Source organism: Gossypium raimondii, chromosome 13 (genome assembly GCF_025698545.1).
Source record: "Gossypium raimondii isolate GPD5lz chromosome 13, ASM2569854v1, whole genome shotgun sequence".
NCBI lineage: Eukaryota > Viridiplantae > Streptophyta > Magnoliopsida > Malvales > Malvaceae > Gossypium > Gossypium raimondii.
In genome coordinates, this window is record NC_068577.1 from 51,801,210 (window position 1) to 51,827,634 (window position 26,425).

Here is a 26,425-nt window from a genome sequence, read left to right on the forward strand (position 1 = left end):
ATTTTAATAAGAAAAAATGATTAAATGGCTATAATTAATTATTAAGTTAGAATAATCCAATGTAAGCAATTAATCTCTCACATATCAAATTTCTATTAAAGATTGAGACGTTAATCATGATTTTATATTATTCATTTCCAATCTAATCTCCATTTTATTAGAGATATTTCTTCCTAACTAAAATATAATTATTTTGTTAGATGTTCGATGTGGAATGATTTTAATTTTTATATTTTATTTTTATTTGTTTTAATTTGTCCTATATATCCAAAATAGATAGTTACGATCTGTATCAATTTGTTACATTTTTATTAATTTTTTAAATCTAATATTTAAATATATCAAATGGTTTAGATTAAATATTTTTAGTCATAAACACCGCTAATGTTACCTTTTCCGGCGTTTACAGAAAAACGCTACTAATAAATTAAATTCTTGTAATGAAATGACACCATTTTGAAAAATTCTAATACATATTAGCGGCGTTTTTGCTATAAACGTCGCTAAAGCTCGCATATTTTAGAATTTTTTATATTCAATTATTGTATATTGCATATCAATTTTAAATTAATAATCTTTACAATTTATTATTATCAATTATATAAGAACTTATTTAGTATATAAATTAAAAAATACTAATTAATCTAAACCTTAAACCCTAACCCGACCTCAAATCTCTAAACCCTAAATCACTAACTCTTAACCCCAAACCCCAAACCCATAACCACTAACCCCTAAACCTTATTTAATATATAAATTAAAAAACACTAATTAATCTAAATCCTAAACCCTAACCCGACCCTAAATCTCTAATCCTTAAACCCTAACTCAACCCTGAATCCCTAACCCCTAAATATTATTTAATATATAAATTAAAACACACTAATTAATCTAAACCATAACCTGACACCGAATCCATAAAACCTAAATCTCTAACTGATCTTAACCTCTAACCCCTAACCCATAAACCTTAAATCATAACCCTTAAATCAGAATCCCTAATCCATAATCCCTAATTTCATTGTTGACACCATTTTTTGGATGATGAAAAACGGGGTCGACTTGGGTTTTGGAAAATGAAAACGAAAACGAGAGTCGCCACCAATCCTTTTTGATAAGGTGTGATTGGATCACCTCGAAAAGTGGTTGTTTTTAATAAAAGGTTTGATTTTATTAAAACAACAAGTTTGGTCCACGAAATTCAGAAAAACGGGTTCGGGAGTCGGTTACACACGAGGAAGGATTAGCACCCTCGATACGCCCAAAATTGGTACCTAGTTGATTACTTAATGTCTTAGTGTCGAAAAAACTGAAAACTTTAAAGAGATTTAAAATACGATCCTAAAAACTTGAATGGCATGGATTAAAATTCAAGAGGATGTTTAGCTATTTGGTTGAACGAGAAAAATCGACACCCAGCACCTTAGGGCATGTTTTCTCGAATTTCCAAACGCAAAACATTGCCTTATTTTAAAATTTTTAAAAGGATATTAAGCCATTTGGTTGAACGAGAAAAATCGACACCCAGCACCTTAGGGCACGTTTTCTCGAATTTCCAAACGCAAAACATTGCCTTATTTTAAAATTTTTAAAAGGATATTAAGCCATTTGGTTGAACGAGAAAAATCGACACCCAGCACCTTAGGGCACGTTTTCTCGAATTCCAAACGCTAAATATTGCCTCAATTGGAAATGTTTTCCCTTTTATGAAATATGGTGTTTTTATGCATAATGTAATAATAAATGATGTGACCAAAATAATATGAGCAAAAACAAATAATAAATAAATAAATAAAAACCTAATTCATCATGTATGTACAATAACAAATAAATAAATAAATAAACTAAAACTTAAAATGGGCATATGAATAAATAAACAAATGAACATTAAGTAAAACAAAATAATAATAAAAGGAAAAATTGATCCAAATTATAAAATATATAAAAACATTCATGTACATATAAGGAAAATATTTATATATATATGCTTATAAAAATATGAAAACATATATATATTTATGTTTCAAAGTTATTAAATATGTAAAACTCATATAGGTATATACATATATGTATGGATGTGTATATAAAAGGACAAAAGAAGAGATATTAATATATGTGTATTCGTAAGGAAAATATACATGGATCTATATGTATATAAATTTTAAAATGTAAAACATATATATATATATATATATGGGTACATGCGTATGTATATAAAAAAGTACATATATATATATATATAAAGTTAAAAGATATGGACGCATAAACCATAGGAAAAAAAAAATAACAAAGATAACCACAATAATAACAATAGTTAATTTAATGATAATAAAAAAAATTACATTAACAAATAAACAAAACGGTAGGATGAAATCAAAAGTAAAATGAAATTACAGGGTAAAAAACTGAAATAAAACAAACAAGAAAGATTAAAATGGAAATGCGCGCAAAGGTCAGGGACCAAACGGGTAATAAGACCATTATTAGGACACGTGCTCGTTGCCTAGTACGCCGGAGGGCTAAGGACGAAATCGAAAGAGAAACAAAAGTTCGGGACAAAATTGAAATAAAATAAAATCGAACAAAAGGGAGCAAATTAAAAAAGAAAATAAACGTGGAAGGACCGAAATCGCAAATAAACCCTCAGGCACGAAAACACGCGGACCTTCATCGGGTTGGGTCGGGTCGGCCTGATCCATGTCAAAACGACGCCGTTTTTTTTACTATTGCTACTAGCCAAAACGACGTCGTACCAGAAGGCTATATAAGCCTAAAAATCTTTAAAAGAAATCATTTTCCTTCTTCCTTTAAAAAAAAAGAGAATCTCTCTCTATTCTCTTTCTCTTCTCCGGCCAAGGGGTCAGTGTGGACCACCGTGCCGGTCGCCGATTACCGGCGCCGACGCCGCCGTAGGCGGCGGTCGGAAGGTAAAAGGTCGGGTTTTTTAAACCCCGTTTCAAAAGCCTTTCAGAGATCAGGTCCTTAAGGCCCTAAGTCCAAGAGAGGGAACTCCAAAAAAGAAACGCCTTCCTCGTCCGTTCTCAATGATTCGGACTCCGGCGACGCCACGACCGCGACGGTTCGGGTAAGTTTCGTTTATTACTTTTTTTAGTTTATTAAATGTGAAAGAAAAGAAAAAGCAAGAACAGATCCGAATCGAAGAGAAAAAGACTAAAAATATCACCTTTCAAACTGATTTTCTTTTCTATTTCTTCTATCTTGTTTTTAAAAAATCAGCCCCTTTTACAAAGATTTTTTTGTTGGCTTTATAGCCGATTTACATGAATTTTTTAGTCTATTTTCTATGCTTGTCATGTCTGCCTTGATTTGTTTGCAGGGATCAACGCACGTGGGTGGAGATGACAGTGGCAGTTGGCGGTGGTTGCTGGCAGAGCAGGTGGGCAGAAGACCAAAGGTCAGAAGACCCTAAGAGCGGCGCCTAGGGTTCTTCTATTTTCTGCTAGGTTTTTTCTGTTTTGGGTTTTTAGTATTGGGTTTGTTATTGGGCTGGTAGTTGGGTATTTGGGCTGAGGGTTAGTGGGTTACAATTTTATAAATAGACTGTTAATAGTTTAGTTTTTCTGGTGCAGGCCCGGGCAGAAATGGGCTTGTACATCCATAATCTATAAACCTTAAAATTGTAACTTTTAAACTGACCCTAAATCCTAAATTAACCATATATATACTCTAAAACATATATATTAAACCCTAAACATTCGGCTATAGACTCGAGACCCGGCTAACACTTTTTGTTATTAAGAAAAAACAATCAGCTTTTTCTTTTCAGGAGCAAATTGTCCAACTAACCCCACCGACTCTATTAGCTAAATTGAATCCCAACTTCACTTAATTATTTTCTAAAATTCAATATTTAATAAATTTTATTCGAATTTCAATATTTATAATATTTTCCTATAACCCTTTCTCAGCCTAAAAAACCTAGCTAGTATTAATTTCTAGCATGGTATTAGACCAAGTAACAACCTCATTTGTCCCTTTTCATTCATTTTCAGTTCTTACTCTTGAGTCGGTACTATTAGGTCATTGTTGTGCTCATGTTTGATTAACTAAATATAAAATTATTTTTGGTAATAAAATTATCAATATATAATATTATTTATCACGATATTTGGTGTTTTATATTACTTTCTTTGATTTATTTAATCAAACTATCAAAATTTATTATTCTTATAAAAATTTATTCTATTTTTATTCTTTACAACACAACAACTTAAGTTTTATGATATTTTATTTTACTCATAATTTAATATATTTTTCTAGTAAAGTAGTTTAAATAAACTGTGATTGAATAATAATAATAAATAGTTAGGAGTTAGGACTTCTCTTTAATAAAAACATTTTGTATTAAACAATATTATTTGTTATCATTCAAATGTAAATTTGACCAATATATAATAAATACAATGAAATATCAATTTTTTCAACTTATAATAAAAAATATAATTGAAACATTACTTGAGAATATATCAAAGAATGAGATAATTGAAATGGTTTTAGATTTTATTATTATTAGCGACGCTTTTTCAAAAACGATGCTAAAGGCCCGAGCATTAGCGGCGCTTTTTCAAAAACGCCACTAAAGGCCAAAGCATTAGCGGCGCTTTTTCAAAAACGCCGCTAAAGGCCCGAGCGTTAGCGGCGCTTTAATAAAAACGTCGCTAAAGGCCAGAGCATTAGCGGCACTTTTTCAAAAACGCCGCTAAAGGCCCGAGCGTTAGCGGCGCTTTAATAAAAACGCCGCTAAAGGCCAGAGCATTAGCGGTGCTTTAATAAAAACGCCGCTAAATGCCCCAAAAACTCAGAAAACGGTGTCGTTGGGCTTAGGCTTTTTGCGGCGCTTTCTAAAAAATGCCACTAATGCTTATTTTTAGCGGCGTTTTACAAAAAGCGCTGCTAATGCTCGACCTTTAGCGGCGTTTTTATAAAAGCGCCGCTAATGCTTGATTTTTAGTGGCGTTTTTTTGTCCAAACGCCGCTAAAAACGCCGCTAAAAGCATGTTTTGATGTAGTGAGTATTTAAGAAGAATTGTCTTCCTTTCTCTTTTTTCTGAATATTAATTACTTAATTACTTTCTTAAATGACATGAAATTTCATTTATTTTTCTTTTCTCCCTTCTTTCTTTTCCTTCTTTATTCACTAAATCACTACCATCCACAATCTGTGCCTCCCTTAAGTTGTCCACATCATCTTTAACCTCAACCTTCTTTACAAGATATATAGATAGATGCATGCAGATGAAGGGGCCAGGAGTTTGGTTGAGTGACGGAGCAACGATATACGCAGATGGTATGGTTTGTGCAAGCAGGTACTGAAGATTACATACCTAGAAAAATTAGGTGACAGGACATATAATGTTAACTTTGGCATGATAATTAAACTTAATATACACACTACACCAAAACAGGTTTTTAGCGGCGCTTTTTTAGGCCTTTAGAAGCCGCTAATGACTGTGCCGCTAACTTTAGCGGCGTTTTTAGAAATAAACGCCGCTAAAGGTGTTGGTCTATAGCGGCGCTTCAAGCACAAACACCGCTGAAGACTAAGACCTTTAACGGCGCTTTAGTGGAAGCGCCATCTTTAGCGGCCTTTTTGTGAGAAGCGTCGCTAAAGATTAGGGTCTTTAGCGGCGCTTCGACCACAAACGCCACTAAAGAACCAAATCTTTAGCGGCGCTTTCCCCACAAATGCCGCTAAAGACCATGATCTTTAGTGGCGCTTTTTCTACAAACGCCGCTAAAGACCCTTATCTTTAGCGGCGCTTTTATCAAAAACGCCGCTAAAGGCCAACACCTTTAGTGGCGTTTTTTTTAAAAACGCCACTAAATTTGGCAGATTTGTAAAATAATTTTTTTTATATTTTCAGCCTCCTGTAAAAACAAATCAGAAGAAATCATATTTAAACCAGCCAAAAGTAATAAATCTATAGATCAATAAATAATATAATAAATATCAATAAATAAAATAAAATTCGTATTATTCTTACAAAAATGTTAAAAGTTAAAATGATAATTAAAAGTCAAAATTGAAGTATATTTACACGATAGTCTAAGACGGCGGTTGTTATGATCTTGAAACATCTTCATCATACTCAAGTCTTTGGAGTTCATCGAACTTTGACGCCGCTCTACTTCCCTCGCACCTCTACTTCCTCGCTATAGCCTCGCTTCCCTCATTGTAGCCTCAGACCTCTCGCTGCCGCCTCTGCTTCTCTTGTTGCCGCATCTGCTTTAAGCTGCTGCTGGAGTTCTTCATACTTTCATTGAACCTCAGCTTCTCTCGCTGTTGCATCTCCTTTAAGTTGTAGCTGGAATTCTTCATATCTTTTTTGAACCTCAGCTTCTCTCGATGTTGCCTCCGCTTTAAGTTGTGTAATTTGCTCAGTTGTTGTCGCTTGCATCTGAGCCATCTGGTCTCTTAACCTCGAACTTGACTTTTCGACTCCTCAAGGCATATATTATTGCAAGCTAGATCCAAAATATTGGGATAGGTTAACAAAAGATCCTTGAAATCGAACCCGACCATACCTTTCAGGACCCAAAACTTCAGTGATAATCCGGTTATCAATGTCGTCAATATGAACAGAACTATCACTGGAAGCAATCGCTTCGTACTTCACCTTTTATCCTTTAATTTTTCCTAAAAAATAAATCACATAGTTAGGAACGCAATATATATTAAAAAACCCAATGCAACATAACTTAACAATATTTGCATTACAATAAATGAAATAAACCATTAGAAAATAAACACTATAAATAATTAAAACAAGTGAAATTGTATTAAGCAAACGTACCATAATTTCTGCAGCTTCAGGAGTCATAGGGTTTCCATCTTTCTTCTTATGTGTAATGTCAAAAAGTTGAAGGCGTCCAACTTTTTGACCGGACGACAGTTCCTACAATACAATAGTAAAAATATTAATTGATAGAAAGTAATAAATATCTGCCAATATTAAAAAATTCAAAATACCTCTGCATGAGTTACACACACAAAACTTTTCGACCCAGCTGTGTGACTGAATTTTTGTTGCTGCCTACTATTTTTTCCAACTCGTTCACAATCCTACATTATGAAATTATTAGTACGTTAATTAGGAAATACTATACACCAAAATAATTACAAAATTTTATAAGTTACACATACCTCTCATTTCTTCGAAGTCCAAAATCTAACGACCTCTTCCCACTGGTACCTCAGCATTCCCGGCGGGACATTTTGTAATCTCTCGTCGAGTGTTGTTTTTGTCTTAAAATAGTCTTTCTTTAAAGTTCTCTTATGGTCTCTCCATCTTTTTCCCAATGCCTTCTTTACATAAGCATCGGAGACCTCTAGAGTAAATCTCGCCTACAAAAAACACAACTTAAGAAAGTAAATGTAAACGAAACTTAAACCAAAGTATTATAAATGACATACACGTTTTGTTACCTTAATGTTATCAAGATCTTGGTTCTTGTTACTCTCGGGCACTTTATGCCATGACTCGAAGTTAATTGGCAACATATTTGCATTCCGTGCTAGAATGCTCATGTATCCTGCTAAAAGGCGAGCTTCTGATCCAACAGGCTGACCAAAGCTATTACTAGATACTTGGACACGCTCGATTGGATCTAGCTCGTATAAATCGCTCAGTACCGTACGTCCGCGAACTCTCCGCGTCCCACCAGTTTCATCTGAAAAATAAAAGTATTGTATATATCTGAAATTTAAAAAATAAACAAGAAGTCAACACACATGTAAATTAAATGTTAAATTACTTTGAACTTCTATAGGTTCCTCAGGTGTAACCGGAACATTCGAAGATCCAATAGCAGTCTGTTGTTCAGTGCTATTTGTTTTCGCCGAGTTTGGAGTACCTTGAACAATGCGGTGCGATCGCACTTTTCTTCTAGGCATTTTATCTGAATACAAATAAATTAGTTGAAAACTTTGTATACAATTACAACAATAATATCACATATAAAATAGTTGAAATATATTCATTCGTAAATATAATTAGATAATGGTAAAAGCTTACTACATTATAATTCATAAATATCTTCATCCGTATCCTGGCGGACCCATTGAAATTGTGTACTAGTACTAGGGATGTTTTCGTTTAAGTTCTGTTCTGGAAATGGCAAAGTTTGTGTTCTATCGTCAATGTCATCTCTACTTCCACTGCCCATGTCAAACAAGTCTCTAGGGATGTTACAGAGTACAACGTACCAACCCTCATCAGTTGGATCTTTTGAGTAAAAAACTTGTTTGACTTGAGAAGAAAATACATACGGCTCATCAATCAATTGTTGTCCTGTGTGAATTAATCAAGCGAAGTTTACCATTGTGAAACCAAATTGATCTTGCTTTATTCCACGTGCAGTATTAACATCGGCCCAATCACCTCGAAATAAGACAACTTTCCATTTGCCGTAGTAATCCAACTCAATTATGTCAGTAAGAAGTCCAAAATATTCCACATTTCCCTCCACAGGATTATTGTCCCTAACACTAGCATAACTTGTAATTGAGGAATTAACAACTATTCCACAATTTTGCGTTCTCCTCAATCTCTCGCGATATTTTGTATGAAATCTGAATCCGTTTATAAGGAACGCACTATATCTTTTAACCACCCGATTTGGACCTTGGGAAAGCCATTTAACTTCGTCGGTGATGTTCTTCCCACTCCAAACCTATTGAATGGAAAGTAAACTGAGTAATTAAAAATGTTTTGAGTAAATATTATTATTTGTCGGTGAAAGTTCCAATTACATACCGTTTGACTTAACCATTCATGAAAAGATTCTGTAAACAACTTATTAATATCTCGATGTTGTGTTCTTCGGGAGCGCGAACGAGATCTCAATATTTGTTTGTACTCAATATGTTAAAAATATGTTCAGTTTTTTAGACTATAAACAATTTTTAAATGATGAATATTTATCAAATTTCCAGAACTTACTTGCGTAAAGGTTCCACTAATTCGTGGTGAAACAGAACATATCGATGTGCTTGTACCCACGATAAATCATCTAATTCTGCAATTTCAACTTTACCGATTGGTTCTCCAAAACTTTGGAACAAATAATTATCGGCAAAGTTATGATTCGTGAGTCCAGCATTTCTATTTCGTCTATTCAACCTTGTTTCAACATCTTCCAAATATCTTGAACAGAAGGTCATACATTCCTCTGCCAAGTAGCCTTCAGCAATCGATCCTTCTGGATAACGCTTGTTGCGGCAATAAGACTTTAATTTGGATAGGAACCTAAACACGATATACAACATTATCAAAAGTTGTAACTAAAGGCATATAGGTGAATGAAGGAAAATTTTAAAAATTGTAATTAATACCTTTTTATGGGATACATCCATCGATAGAAAATGGGTCCGCCAAGAATTGCTTCATGCAGGAGATGGATTATCAAGTGAACCATAATAGTGAAGATGGAAGGTGGGAAGATTTTCTCCATGTTGCATAAAGTTAAAGCGGCTCGATCCTGTACCTTCTGAAGTTCTTGAACATCCAAAACTTTGCCACAAATGACTTTCATTATATTGGATAGTTCAATTATACAAGACATCACCTTCTTCGAAATACAATATCGTAGAGCAACTGGCAGTAAATCTTGCATCAAGATGTGATAGTCATGTGATTTTAGCGAATATAGTCTTCGATCTTTAACACTAACACATCGAGATATATTTGATGCATACGCATCTGGAACCTTTATATCCTTCAACACCATGCAGAACACTTCTTTCTCTGTCTTCGACATTGAGAAAATAGAAGGCGGCAACCGATATTTACCATTCGAAGTGGATTCGGATGAAGATCGTGTCAATTCCATCCGAACTAAATCAAGTCGACTCTGAAGATTGTCTTTTGATTTTCCGTCTACATTCAAAATTGTACAGACAATGTTCTCGCAGACATTTTTCTCAATATGCATAACATCAAGATTATGTCGTAAAAGGTGGTGCTCCCAATAAGGAAACTCAAAAAAATACTTCTTTTTTTCCACAAGCCCGCCTCATTAGGATCATCCTCTTCATCGGAGTCATCATCATCTTCATCATTTGATCTTCTATTTCTTTGCGTGTTTGCCGGTTGATTCATCTTCCCATAACTGAAATTCACATCTTCCAACATTAAAAAGATTTCAGATCCACTTGTCTGCGAAGGAGCTTCTCTGAACTCTTCAGTACCGTCAAATGCCGAACTCTGAAATCTAAATCTATATTTTTCGGTAACCACCGACGATGCCCGATGTAAGAGAACTTCTTCCCATTGTATAACCATTGCAAACATGTTTGTGCAGCACAACAAGGGCACGCATAACGACCCTTGGTACTCCAACCGGATAAATTGGCATAAGCGGGGAAGTCATTAATGGTCCACATCAAAGCTACACATAAATTAAAGTTCTCCTTTCTCAACACATCGTATGTCTCGACACCAGCCCATAATTGTTTTAACTCTTCAATAAGTGGCTGTAAAAAAATGTCGATATCATTCTTGGGCCCTTTCTTTCCAAGGATAATCATAGATAAGATAAGGGAAGATTGCTTCATGCAAATCCACGGAGGCAGATTGTAAGGAACAAGCACTACTGGCCAAGTACTGTATGCAGTACTCATGATCTTGTAAGGATTAAATCCATTAGATGCTAGGCCAAGCCTCACACTCCTGGGATCGCTTACAAAGCTTGGAAATTTATTGTCAAATGATTTCCAAGCTAAAGAATCTGTCGGATGCCTTAATAATCCATCATCGGTTCGTCCTTCATGGTGCCACGTCATTGACTCTGCTGTCTTCGACGACATGAAAAGCCTTTGAAGCCTTGGTATCAGCGAAAAATACCGCAAAATCTTGGCTGGCTTTTTTCTTGGTTGTGCATCATTTTCATCGTCGTTCCCATCTTCTGTGTTTCTATTTATCCAACGGGATTCTCCGCATACATGACAGCACTATTGGTTTCTCCGATCGCCCCAATACAACATGCAATCATTCGGGCAACTATGGATTTTGTTGTACCCAAGACCCAAGTCTTTTATCATTTTCTTCATATCTTTGCATAACTGAGGGATTTTTGCAAACGGAAACATTTCTCTCAAAAACTCTAATAGCATTGTCAATGAGTTCCCGGTCCACCCTCCCAAACATTTTAACTGGAAAAGACGAATACAGAAAGACATTTTTAAAAAATTCTATCCCTCATATAGTTCTTCATTCATCTCATTAAGTAGCGCGTAGAACTTCGCCGCTTCTGCATTCGGCTCTTCATGAGGTACACTTGTTCCCGGTTCAGTAAAAGCATTTGCACCAACATTACAATCATCAGATGCCATAAAGTCAGTTGGGAATGGCGACTGAAAACCATGATTGTGCATATTAAATGCATCCCGCAACATACCTTCCATGTCATCCCCTCCAACAGACTAATGGTAAGCAGTACCAGGATAAGATATATCCATCGTTGAAGAGGAGGTACTAGGCGGGCATTCTCCATGAAAAAGTCATTTTTTATAACCCCGAACAAACCCATCAACAATTAGATGCTCGTATACAACTTCTCGGTAATGCCAGTTTATGTTCACACACTTCTTACACGGGCAAAGAATCATGTTCTCTTGGCTTGCATATTGAAATGCAAAATTTAGAAAAGTCTCAACTCTGTTTCGATAACCGTTGCTTACCCTTGACAAATTCATCCAAGATCGGTCCATATCTCAATTCTTGAAGTCTGACGTTGACAATGAATTGCACAGGTAAGTTATGTATTATGTAAGCTATGTAAGTTGTGTATTATGTAAGTTATTATTATGTAAGTTATGTAAGTAATGTATTATGTAAGTTGTGTATAATGTTAGTTATCAAAGTTATGTATTATGTAAGTTATTTAAGTTATGTAAGTTGTGTATTATGTAAGTTATGTAAGTTGTGTATTATGTAAGTTATGTAGGCTATGTATGTTAAGCAAGTCATGTATTATGCAAGTTGTGTATAATGTTAGTTATCAAAGTTATGTATTATGTAAGTTATTTAAGTTATGTAAGTTGTGTATTATGTAAGTTATGTAGTCTATGTATTATGTAAGTTATTATGTTATTATGTAAGTTATGCAAGTTTATATATAAGTTTATATTATGTAAGTATTTCACTTTTATGTATCTTATTTATAATTATTTTAAAATTATAAAATTCATTTCTAATAAAATTGAAATGTAGGATATATATCCATACCATATATGGGGTGATATATTAAAATATAGGTTTTAATATTTAAAAATAACATTTACAATTATTTTTAAAATTATAAAATTTATTGACAATAAAATTGAAATATAGGTTATATATCCATACCATATATATAAATTTTAATATATATATATATATATATATATAAATTTTAAGTAATGTAATATATTTAAGTAATGTAAGTTATAAATTTTGTAAGTAATATATTTAAGTAATGTAATATATTTTAGTAAGTAATGTAAGTAATGTAATATATACTTTAATTTTAGTAAGTCATGTATTTAAGTAATATATTTAAGTAAATTCTAGTAAGTAATGTATTTAAGTAATATATTTAAGTAAATTTTAGTAATTAATATATTTAAGTAATGTAAGTTATAAGTTTTAAAATATATATATTAATAATTCATTGACAATTGATCGACAATCAATCAATTAATTGATCAATTTATTGAATAATCATAGATTATTAAACATTAACATTCAATCAATTAATCACATATAACATCGATAATTTATTCATTGACATAAAATCGAAAATCGATAATTTATTCACATTAAACCGAATAAACTAATCGCCCATAATTTATTCAATTACTCAAATATAAAAAGTGATTTAAGAATCATAATCAACATTATGAAATTTGCATAATTTTTTTCTTGGGTAAATGATACGTAGCAAAATAACAAGCATAATTTAAAACTAGCATAACTTGTAATAAGTCTGCAAAGTTACACGCAAATTGAGCTAGCAACATATAAAGCAAAGATGATAATTAAAACCGATACCCACAGCTTTAAAACCAAAAATCTTAATTAAAACTCCGTTTTAAAACTAAAAAAAATAATTAAACGATAATGCTAAAATATAACCAAATCCGAAATTTAAACATTTGGAGGTGTTTTTTTTAAGAAAACTATCTAGGGAAACATAGAAATAAATACCTCAAATTTCCTCAACTTCGAAGCAAACTTTTGCAAAAAAAAAAAGAAAAACACACACACAAGTAAACTAGTACCAACAAAACAGAAAAAAATAACAGAAGGAAACAAAACAATATTTAACTAAATTAAGATACAAATCTAAATTTGAATTTTAATTATCACAACAATCAGAACAATACATAAAGACCAATGCAGAACAAGACTCTATATTTCTTCAGAATTACCGTATGAACTATTTCCATATCAAACTCACTTCATTATTCATACCAAATATTAATATCAAATATTTAACAACTTTGATTCAGATGAAATATCTAATATCAAATTCACATCAAAGAACATTTGACAGTAGCCTAAATTTAGGATCTAACCAACCATTCTTTTACAAATTATGAACAGTTGACAGCAGCTAAGCTGCTGTCTACAGCCTATCTACAGTCACAATTTTGGCAAATTGCAGCATTGAGTCTCATAACCCACAAGATATAATTAGTTACATTTAACTAAATATGAATAAAATCTATTATTAAATAATATATGTTGCTATCGCAAAACAAGGTAGAAAACAGAACAGCTATTTGCATATTCATTCAGAAAATCTCGTAAAACAGACTAGAAAACAAACTAGATCCCTTTTGTTCAAATTGATTATAAAACAGTCATCCCGAGGTATTGAAATTTAAGCAGCAAAATCTGGTATCGATTTCTCCACACTCAGACCACAGGTGTGAAACGCATTTTAAACATTTATAAATTTCATAGCTTTCTTTTTTTATATATCTGATTGACCTCATGAATAACATGATAACAGAAATGAGTCTTATATATTTTGTAATCAATTTTTGCAGGCATTGAAGGCTAAATTGGCGAAAGATAGTGAACTTCAACTCATCTGCTTCAGCTTGTTTGATTTAGTAAAGCGGTTAGTCAATTCTCCGCAACATTTATTCAAAGAAATTGAATTTTCATTTTCATTTGCATCTTCTAATTTCTAAGCTATTTTGTATATGAAAATATGAATTTCTAAACATTTTCAAATACATAAAACTTTAAAAATATAAAAATACTCAAGCATTCGATCCTTACACTGGAATCCAAGTAGCATAGATTAAAACCGGTGTTTATTTTTTCTTTTCTAACAAAATCCTAACCGAATAACCGACATTTATAATCAAAATAAATCATAAAATAAATAAAATACCTTTTAAAATTATAAAGCACAAGAATGTTATTGTCAATGAACATAACTAAAAATTTAAAGAAAAAGAACAGCGAAATACACAAAATGAAGGGAGAAACACGCAGAAATCCCCAAACCCTAGACATGCAAAAATCCCCAAATTCCCTAAATTCCCAAACAAACTACCAATAGCTTGGTGATTGAACTTGGAATCTAAACCCCAAATTCCCAAATTACACTGAACCAAAACCCTAAATCAAGATACAGTATTTCAAAAGGAAAAACGCTTACCTTTTAACCACAAATTCCGCAGCTTTGATAGTATCCTGTGAAGATTGACTAAACCTTTGCTTCGTTTGTGATGATTCTGAGTCCTCCTCTCCCTTTTTTTTCTTTGTATTTTTTCACGATTTCTGGGGAAAAGTTGGGGGGGCCTTTTTGGGGACAAAATAAGTTTTTCGGCTAAATGTTGGGATGAAATACAGAATGAACAATTGCGGCATTTGTAATATAGCGCCACTAATACCGTTAATGTGGTAGATAAACGATAGCGTTTTTTTAAAACTGGAAAGCAAATTTGCGGCGCTTTCGCCTATCGCCGCTAAAACATACCTTTACTGGCGCTTTTACAATTGCGCCGCAAAAGCCAGTAAATTCCCGAACAAAAACAACATCCCAAACTATTCATAATTTTTTGTGGCGTTTACGAATAAAACGCCGCTAATGCCCATTTTTCTGGCGTTTTTATTTTTTACAAAAACGCCACTAACAAATTAAATTCTTCTATTGAAACGGCACCGTTTTTTAGAAATTTTAAAACATTGTTTTTTTAATTCATATTTAAAAAACACAATATATAATTACAAATTGCGGCGTTTACGAATAAAACGCCGCTAATGCCGTTAATATGCAATAGAAAACGACAACGTTTTGATTAAACTACAGAGCAACTTTACGGCGTTTTCTTCCTAGCCTCTAATACCCAACTTTAGTGGCGTTTTTGCCCTTGCGCCGCGAACGCCGTTAAATTCTCAGCCAAAAACTACACCGTTTTTACCAAATTATTAATAACTTTTACGGCGTTTTTGCTCAAAACGCCGCTAAATCTCACATCTTTTACTTAGTATTATTTGTCTCTTTCTTTCTTCTATGTTTCATTAGAATTTTAATTAATTAATTATTAAAATTTTAAGTAATGTTTAAAACTATCTGATAAAATTATAAATTTTAGTTTTTTTATTTCATTTTTATATTATTTTATTTTTTCATATATTTTGATCCTATCCAAATTAAATATAAGTAATTACTATATTTATATATATAAAATATCGAATTGTTAATGTTAAATATTTTAAATATAAATTTTAGTAATTAAATGTATCATTAACAAGTTGTCTAAAATAAACCAAAACCCTAATTAATTTCACAATTAGGTATACATGCATATATAAATTAAGTGATCTATATATATATATATATATATTATATATCTCTAATTAATTTAATAATATATACTATACATATCTTTGAAATATCTTAAATGATCACTGAATCCTCCCCCAATTGTAGGATTCTTGACATGTGCTATCGGTGCCCTAGGAACATTGCCAAAATACCGAAAGGGGGCATCTGCTAGCTTCCAACCCTCCAAATCCCGTCGTTCATCAATAAATATTTTTAGAACGATCCTTTCTACTATAAATTAGAAGGCTGAACCAGATTTTGTAGAGTAGTGACAAAATTTTGGAGAAACAAAACCGGACGATCACTACTTAATATTAAATTTATTAATTATTATATATTTTACAAACATATAAGAACATATTTAATATATAAATTAATAAAACTAATTAATCTAGCCCCTAACTTGAGTAGTACCCTTAATTGACACCCTAAACCCTAAATCCCTAAATCCCTAACCCCTAACCCCTAAATCTCCTAGCCCCTAAATTCCTAACCCCTAACTCCTAACCCCTAAATCTCTAACCCCTAACCCCTAAACCTTATATCTCAAACCCTAATAATCATATATACGCCCTTTATATATACCTTCCAAAAAATTCCCTAAATCTTTAATAATCATAAAAGCAGTTAAAATCGATTAAACAATAATTAATAGTTAAAAATTTTGTATAAAGTAGCAATAAATAATATTATTCTTTATAAAATTTATTTTTATATAAAGTATGGAATTTTTAATATTTTATTTTATTGATAAATATTGAATAAATTTCTCTAATTAACAAATTTATTATATTCTTAATTTCTCAAATAGATATATAAATGAAAAAACAAGAAGGACGAACAACTATATATATACATGGCATTTTTCTTTAATATTGATGAAGTGATAACAAAAGGAATGATAGCAAGTTAGGACGTATATATATGCATATATTTTAATTAATTGAATGAGATCAATTCAAATTCACAATTTGATTTAAGTATTTAATTAAATGTTTGTCATGAAATATTATAATTAGTTGAGTATTAAGTACTATTTCAACCTTGAATTTAAATTAAATAATATATATTATCCATCAAATTTTTAATCCTAATAAAAACATAATTTTAAAATTTTAACCTTTTTTGGATTTGATCACATCCACAATATATAATTTAAATTAATACTATATTAAATTAATAATCATATATATATATATATATACCTTAAACCTGTAATTAAACCCCAAATTAACTATACTGATAATTAATTAATTCAATATTTTAAATTTAAAATCATACTATATCTGTTTTACTATTATATAAAAAAAATTACTATATATAATAATATAAAAATAAGCAAGATATATTAATCATGTATCCAAAAATCTTAAAATTATTTTAAATAATAGTATTTTAATTTTTCCATGTGATTTATTTCAAATTATTTTTATGTGTTATTTTTCTGAATATTTTAAATATTTAATTAGATTTAAGTTGAATTTTATTTCATTAATCTAAATAATAAACCAATTAAGATAAAATATTTTTTTTGGCGCTTCAACAAAAACGCCGCTAAAACCCTAACATTAGCGGCGCTTATCATAGAATCGCCGCTAAAAATCTTAACTTTAGTCGCTATATAAAACGCGCTAGAAGACCAAATATTCGGCGCTTCAAAGAAATCGCCGCTAAATACCTTAACTTTAGCGGCGGTTGATTAAAAATGCCACTAAAACCCCCGACCATTAGCGGCGAGAGCCTAAAAACGCCGCTGAAAGTAAAAGCATTAGCGGCGGAAATATAAAAACGCCACTAAAGCCCTCCGAAGACTACCAAACGACGTTGGGATTTTTTTTTTTGCGAATGCATATTTTCAGCGGCGTTTTCTTAGTAACGCCGCGAAAGCTCATTTTTAGCGGCGTTTTCTGTCAAGCGCCGCTAATTCCTGAATTTTACCGGCGTTTTTTATCGAAACATCACTAAAAGTACCGCTAAAACCCTGTAGTGACACTAAAATATTTGACCCTAGCCAAATGCCAAACTAAAAGCAAAACCATGAAAACTTCAATCACTACTTTCATTACATACAAAAGCGTAGGCATTCGTTTTTTTATTGAAAACACACCAGCACAATAATACTAAAAATTAATCTTTCACAAAAGCCAACACGGTTTGCATGAAGGTGAAGACGAGCACCATAAAAGCTGCAACAGTCCCTGTTCCTCTCCAAAGATTGGGGAAATAAACACGCTTCAGAATTCCATAAATCTCCTTGATGAATAATGTCACTTTGCGCTTCCGAGCCTCTTTATAAAGCTGGTTCAATCGGTTCGCGGTTACCCGGTAGCATGCAGGAGATGGCTGCCCAATTCCCACCATAAGTTTCTTAATCATACGTTGCACCGCTATATTCGTGTTTATTATGGTAACCAGTCTTCCTTCGTGTTGGCCTTCCTTGCTTAAAATCTCTTTTTCTATTAACCGTTCTACATCTTGGGCATTTTGAATGAGATAGTTCATTAGTTCTACGTAAGCACAAACGTAGGCTTCATCTGGACAATGGCACATCTCGAACGCCATGACGTTCCGAAGGTAAGCTTCAGTGTTGGAGTGCACTGTCAATTTGGGGGTTTTAAGCTTTTTGCCTTCAAATTTAACATCAAGCAAACATGCAGTTTGGTTGGGTTCAACTATAAGCTCAACACCAACTTCTTGCAAACTTGTGGCACCGTACACTTTTTTCAACGTTGGGATCTTGGTCTTTGATGATGGATTTTATGTTTTGGTCATATGGCATCTTTGCAAAGCGGTGAAGTGTGGGATTTGTATATGCTCGAACTGCGGGTCCCATGGAATGTCAAAGTAGGAACAAGCTAGTTTAAGGAAAGAAGGAACAGAGGCATCTGATGCTAGTTTGTGGTTTTCATATGGTTTATACAGTTCTTCAAGCACGAACATTGGGATCTGGTTTTCAAGTAAGATCAAATCCCTCCGTAGACCAGCGGACCATGTTTCTTTCAACAACAAGTCTTTGATGTCCGAATTTTTTTCCACTTCCTTCTCATAGTTCCTCAAGAAGAGCTCCATGATAAACAGTGCATCATAAAATATCATCTTTACGAACTCGTCTTCATCGATTAAAGCCTGTAACAGTTGAGAATATTTTTATCGTAGCGTTCAATGAAACTCCAAAAACTTTCCAATGCCTTCTTGGAAACGGAAGTCCTTTGAAGAAATTTAACTTGATAATCCACTTTATACTTGGCCATGCTAGCCAAACTTGTTTTCCGATAATGAAGAGGGCCAATTGAAATTAATAGAGGAGTGTAAGCTTTTGGATTTGCTTGACGAATGTTCCTAGGGACCTCGTAGATAAACCCTTGGTCCGGCCCCCGCTCCAAATCCTCCACTTCCGAATCATTGGATGCTTCATCTTTCTTTGTCTCAAATGATGGGGCGTTAATTGAGCCTAATTGTCCCTTCCTTGGAGCCATTTCTTGCACCTACTTTTTCATGTATCTAGCATACATATCAAGTTAGCAATAAACTTTATTTATATATTGAATGAAAAATGATTTTAGTATCGTTATGTGGCATGCAACATTACAGTGCTTTGAAATCAGTATGTACCGACCAGACCAGTACTAGTATGGTACTGACTACTGTAGATCATACACATAGAGACTTAAAACTTACAGGGAATCCGATAACCTTTGGCTTCCAATACTAGAATTGGCTGCTGACGCCTGGATTTGAAAACGGAGAGAAATGGAAGGGAAACGTTGAAGAACTAGTTACTAGATAATAAGTGAATCCTTGAAGTCGATCAGAGTGGCTAAGGGCATTTATATAGATGCAAATTTGGATCAGGTTGGTTGAATTTGATCCAAAGTCTAAACATCAAAAAAAATATTAGAAAAGGTGGCATTGGTGGGTGTTTATAAATTGAATCTTAAAATGTATTTAGTTAGCTGTTAATGTCTCCTATATTTAATATATTAAAGGGTTAATGTATTTTTCCCTTTCTGATTTTAAAAATAACGTTTACTTTCGTATGTCAATTTTGTATAATAACGTTTACATGGGGTCTACTGTGTAAGTCTATAACTCGATTATGTCAGCATAGAGAGTGTGTTAGGATAGAAAACATGGTGCAACCTATCAGGTTAGAAGACTTGGAAAAATCTATTGAGACATTTAACTTGGGGTAAAAGAGTGAAGAACTGTAGCTTGGTTGTGACATCATGAAGACTCAGCCGATATGGTGAAAATGGGACTTCACAAGGTGAAAAATCTTAGCTTGGTGATGGAGTTTGGCGAAGAACGCCAAATGGAATGGAACCTAAGGCTTTTTCAATTAGAGGATGTACCAAATGAAGGAGTGAAACTTCAGGGTCCATGGGTAAGGGCTAAGTCACTAGGAATGACAAGGAACTCGCTTAAGGTTTATCTGGGGTAAATAGTTTGCTAGGAAAAAGGGAAGATCGGAATTTTAAACCCAATAAGCCAATGTTAGTTAGTTAATGGCTGACATGGGAATCTCTCATCCAAGGTGGCGAAAGGGGGAAACAAAGAATCTTGGATGAGGTGTGTTCAATTCTGTATTCCTCGTGAACCCCTACCTTGGATAGAATTTGTGTATGCTACAAATTATGAAGGAGTTGGTCAGCGGTGCGCTTTAGGAAAAAAGCGAAGAGAAAGACACATTGAAATAATCTGCTAATGGCCAATGGTGACCAGAGAGTGGAAAAATATCCTTTTAGGGTTTATTTATTAAATTTCAATTTAGCTATATGGTCGACTTGCAAAAGATCACTAAGTTCTATCGAACTAACCAACGGTATGCTTAATTGCAGGAATAAGCTTTCACTTGGAAATTGCGCGGGGGGCTAAGCCAGACTTTGCCAACTTGAAGGAAAAAGGGAGGGATAGTCATAACATGCATATAGAGGGGCGCTCTTAGAGGTTATACCTTGGGGTTTTAGTCAAGTTCTAAAATTTTCAAGTTTTAAAGTCAAAGTTTTAAATGAAGTTGTGAACTAGCTATTTTAAAAGATGTATATGCTAGTATTGACTATTGTGTATTGTTAATTAGTTGAGAATAAAATTCAAATGTGTTAGCTAGATATTTAGGATTTGAATCATCCGAAACTCGGATTTGGAGAGCAAGTCGGGTACGGGTGTTACAAATATTTACCGAGCTAATATAAAAATATATTGAAGAATGGTCGAATAATTTTGTCAAATTAATAGTTAATTAAGGCTCCAGGACAAAATTGTAAAGTCCAATCATTATAGAGTTTTAATTAAAAAAGCTTGAGGACTAGATAACAATTAACCAAAAGACCGAAATGGGTAATAAACCATTATTATGTAAAAGTTAATGGAAGATTCTATCTCTAATAAGTGAAGTTAAAAGTTAGATTATGCTAACTAATTGTGATTTATTAAGCTAATTAGCTACTAATTAAACTATAAATAACAAGATAAGTGGAAAGAAATAGAAGGTTACCATCTTCTTCATACTTCTTTAGCTGATTCACCATTGAAAGAAAAAGAGAAAACCCATTCTTAAGGCTTAGTCATTCGAACATTCAAATAGGTATGGAAATCAAGCTATTTTCTTGTAATTTTATAGATTTATGGTCATGAAAGCTTGATACAGCTAACCCATGTACCAATTTGTGAATTTGTTAAAGTTTTAGAAAGTTGTCATTGTTGATTATTTAAAGAATTTGGTTTGAAATTGATAGATTTTAAGCTTAGAATATGAAAATGACTAGATTTTAAAGTTAAATTAGCTTGTTTGTTAACTTTGTTATGTTAGAGACCAAATTGAGTAAATGTAAAACCTGTCATGAAATTATGTTACAAATAGAAAATATAAGGCCTCTAATGAGAATATATGAAATCATATTTTAATCCAAAGCTAGGAATTGAAAGTTATGCCTATCTCGAGTTTAGGGACTAAATTGAATAAAACATAAAATATGAAGGAAATCAAAAATAAATTTATATAGGATCATGCATGTCAGGAAATTTTATGAAAATGTTTGGTATTGAATTTTTATATAAAATAATTGTATATATCAAGATTTGGTTCAAAGTGGAGTTAATAGGGAAAAGCTAAAATTAGGGATTAGTCTCTAAAGAATCGACTAGTGTTTTGTTTTGAATAAGTAAGTTCATATGGAATTTTCTATCTCATTTTTGTATGATATGTGTGCTTGTGTTTAATTTGATATATCTATGTTTGAGTATAATTTAAAATATTAGTGAATTTGACATATATGTCTAGTAATGGAATGAATTGGAATGCCATGTGATGATTGACTATTGCGTAATAAATGTGAAAATTTGAATGACTATAGAGTATAAATGTATAAAATTGATTGATTATAGGGATGATAATGAAATATGTGTAATTGATGCCTATTGAGTTATATGCGTGCTGGAACGGGATATGTGATTGTACGAAGATTATTATAGGTCATATTGAGATTCAACATCCGTTGCGGATCATCAAGTATTATATAGCTCAGATAATCAACTTGGTGTAATTTAGCTTGGATGAGCAACCTAGTATGGCATAGTTTACCTATGTATCTGAGTCTATTTTACTAAAGTTCCATCTGGTGAAACATGATAATTGGAATATAAAACTTGAAAATGTAATGAAATGAGTTGATAAAATAATTTGATATAACATTGAAAGGAATTGTATGGAATTAGTATAATCTTATAGATCGGTAATGGAATATGACATTAAAAATGAACTATGTGAAGTTGTTATGTTCTTATAGATAATGATAGAATATGACATTGAGACAAGTTATGTGAAAGTGATGGATTGATATGTTTTGAGTTTGCTTATACCTACTAATGAACATGGATACTTCTGCTCACTTGTTATTTTAAGTGCTATGTCTTAGTAAAAATTTTGCCAAAACTAAGGTAGCTAACATACAAAGTATGCCAAGTATTTAAGAAGAATTGCTCCTCCTTTTTTCTGAATATTAATTACTTACTTTCTTAAATGACATGCGAGATTTTCTTTCTTTTTCCTTTCTCCCTTCTTTCTTTTCCTTCTCCTTTATTCACTAAATCACTACCATCCACAACCTGTTCCTCCCTTAAGTTGTTCACATGATCATCTTTAACCTCAACCTTCTTTACAAGATATATAGATAGATGGGTGCAGATGAAGAGGTCAGGAGTTGGGTTGAGTGACGGAGCAACGATAAGTTAAGCAGATGGTGTGGTTTGTGCAAGCAGGTACTGAAGATTACATACCCAGAAAAATTAGGTCATAGGGCATATAATGTTAACTTTGGCATGATAATTAAACTTAATATACACTAAAATATTTGACCGTAGCCAAATGCCAAACTAAAAGCAAAACCATGAAAACTTCAATCACTACTTTCATTACATACAAATGCATAGGCATTCGTATTTTATTGAAAACACACCAGCACGATAATACTAAAAATTAATTCACAAAAGCAAACACGGTTTGTATGCAGGTGAGGACGACAACCATAAAAGCAGCAACAGTCCCTGTTCCTCTCCAAAGATTGGGGAAATAAACACGCTTCAGAATTCCATAATTTTCCTTGATGAATAATGTCACTTTGCGCTTCCGACCCTCTTTATAAAGCTGGTTCAATCGATTCGCGGTTTCCCGGTAGCAAGCAGGCGGCTCCCCAATTCCCTGCATAAGTTTCTTAATCATACGTTGCACCGCTATATTTGTGTTTATTATGGTAACCAGTCTTCCTTCGTTTTTGCCTTCCTTGCTTAAAATCCCTTTTTCTATTAACTGTTCTACATCTTGGGCAGTTGGAATGAGATAATTCATTAGCTCTATGTAAGCACAAACGTAGGCTTCATCTGGACAATGGCACATCTCGAACGCCATGACGTTCCGAAGGTAAGCTTCAGTGTTGGAGTGCACTGTCAATTTGGGGATTTTAAGCTTTTTACCGTCAAATTTAACATCAAGCAAACATGCAGTTTGATTAGGTTCAACTATAAGCTCAACACCAACTTCATGCAAACTTGTGGCACCATACACTTTTTTCAACGTTGGGATCTTGGTCTTGGATGATGGATTTTGTGTTTTGGTCATATGGCATCTTTGCAAAGCGGTGAAGTGTGGGATTTGTATATGCTCGAACTGCGGGTCACATGGAATGTCAAAGTAGGAACAAGCTAGTTTAAGGAAAGAAGGAACAGAGGCATCTGATGCTAGTTTGTGGTTTTCATATGGTTTATACAGTTCTTCAAGCACGAACATTGGGATCTGGTTTTCAAGTAAGATCAAATCCCTCCGTAGACCAGCGGACCATGTTTCTTTCAACAACAAGTCTTTGATGTCCGAATTTTTTTCCACTTCCTTCTCATAGTTCCTCAAGAAGAGCTCCATGATAAACAGTGCATCATAAAATATCATCTTTACGAACTCGTCTTCATCGATTAAAGCCTCGTAACAGTTGAGAATATTTTTATCGTAGCGTTCAATGAAGCTCCAAAAACTTTCCAATGCCTTCTTGGAAACGGAAGTCCTTTGAAGAAATTTAACTTGATAATCCACTTTATACTTGGCCATGCTAGCCAAACTTGTTTTCCGATAATGAAGAGGGCCAATTGAAATTAATAGAGGAGTGTAAGCTTTTGGATTTGCTTGACGAATGTTCCTAGGGACCTCGTAGATAAACCCTTGGTCCGGCCCCCGCTCCAAATCCTCAACTTCCGAATCATTGGATGCTTCATCTTTCTTTGTCTCAAATGATGGGGCGTTAATTGAGCCTAATTGTCCCTTCCTTGGAGCCATTTCTTGCACCTACTTTTTCATGTATCAAGCATACATATCAAGTTAGCAATAAACTTTATTTATATATTGAATGAAAAATGATTTTTGTATCGTTATGTGGCATGCAACATTACAGTGCTTTGAAATCAGTATGTACCGACCAGACCAGTACTGGTATTTTACTGACTTAAAACTTACAGGGAATTCTATAACCTTTGGCTTCCAATACTAGAATTGGCTGGTGAAGCCTGGATTTGGAAACGGAGAGAAATGGAAGGGAAACGTTGAAGAACTAGTTACTAGATAATAAGTGAATCTTTGAAGTCGATCAGAGTGGCTAACGGCACTTATATAGAGGCAAATTTGGATCAGGTTGGTTGAATCTGATCCAACTAAACATCAACAAAAATATTAGAAAAGGTGGCATTGGTGGGTGTTTATAAATTGAATCTTAAAATGTATTTAGTTAGCTGTTAATGTCTCCTATATTTAATATATTAAAGGGTTAATGTGTTTCACAGCTTTCTTTGTCTAGCCAAGGGTGGAGTCGGGGGCTGGTAGGGTACCATAAATGTGTTTCACAGCTTTCTTTGTCTTCTATCAACTGCCTTTTTCTTTTAGGTCTCCCAAATAGACGACAGGAAATTAATTAGAAAAGGACGTAAGAAAATACAAACAAACTAAAGGATAAATCCACATTAGGGCTTTAGTTGCCAACTCCTTTGCTTCTCTTTGAATTTCTCTATCTCCTTGTGATGATTTTGTGAATTTTATTCCATGAAACAGCGTTGTAATATCAGCAAAAGCCGAAACTAGCTTCCATTTGATTTACTGTCGAAGATGTCGATCCACTCCCTCTCCTATTTATGATTATGCGGAACATAGTAAAAGTATAGATTTCTATAAATAATTTTTGTAATAATTCTTTATAGGAAAATCTTTGATGGAGAAGATTAGGGAAACCTTTGTTTTTGAATTTTTGGTTTGGTTTGGTATTTCTTAGTATATATATGTAAATAAAATTCCTCTCCTATTTATGTAAGTTCTCATGTCTCTTCGTAGAGACATAATTATTCAATAGATGCTTATTTGAATAGATACATCTATTAAGAATGAGCAATATCATTTTTATAAATTACTTGAATAATCATAATTTTTTGTTAATAATAAAGCAACATAGCTTTTATTATTTAAGATCCATAATTAATATAACACCCTTAACCCGTCACTGTCTTTGGATTAGGGTTATGGAGCATTATCCATCCATCGAAAAACATTTATCATCATAACATTTAAAAAATTAATCTGAATCAAAATCATAGTAAACATATACATTTGGTCCCTAAATCGAGCCTTCACGGCCTTAAAAATAACTTAGAAGCAATTTAAGACTAATTTGAAACAAAATAGAATATTTGGGAAAATTTTGGAAAAATTAGAAAACAAGGGTCACACGGCCGTGTGACATAGCCTAGGCTATGTAGCAATCAAACAAGGGAACACACAGCCGTGTCCTAGCCCGTGTCTTTACCGTGTAACTCACTAAGTAGGGTCACATGGCCGTGTCGGGGGCTGTGTGCCAGGCCGTGTAACTCTCTGAGTTGCAACATACGGCCGTGTGCTAGGCCGTGTAACTCACTGAATTAAAACACTAGAAATTTACACATGACACATGGTCGTGTAGCTATGCCGTGCATATCACACGGCCGTGTGACAGCCCGTGTCCCAAGCCATGTGATCCATAATTTGACCCTAAAACAAGCCAATTCAAGGCCA

General features: G+C 33.2%; 1 protein-coding gene across 2 annotated transcripts; it reads right to left on the bottom strand.

Annotated features, from left to right (window-relative positions):
• Positions 1-23,153: 23,153 nt before the first annotated feature.
• LOC105784032 (UPF0481 protein At3g47200) lies at positions 23,154-25,098 on the bottom strand. Of its 2 annotated transcripts, none has more exons than XM_012609787.2 (2): positions 24,848-25,098; positions 23,154-24,679 (listed from the first exon to the last, which is right to left on the bottom strand). In XM_012609787.2, the coding sequence occupies exon 2, from the start codon at positions 24,668-24,670 to the stop codon at positions 23,327-23,329; it is 1,344 nt and encodes a 447-aa protein (XP_012465241.1). In that variant the 5' UTR covers positions 24,671-24,679; positions 24,848-25,098; the 3' UTR covers positions 23,154-23,326. The 2 variants fall into 2 exon arrangements, with proteins under 2 accessions (XP_012465241.1, XP_012465245.1); XM_012609791.2 differs by having other exon boundaries at positions 23,154-24,682.
• Positions 25,099-26,425: the final 1,327 nt, after the last annotated feature.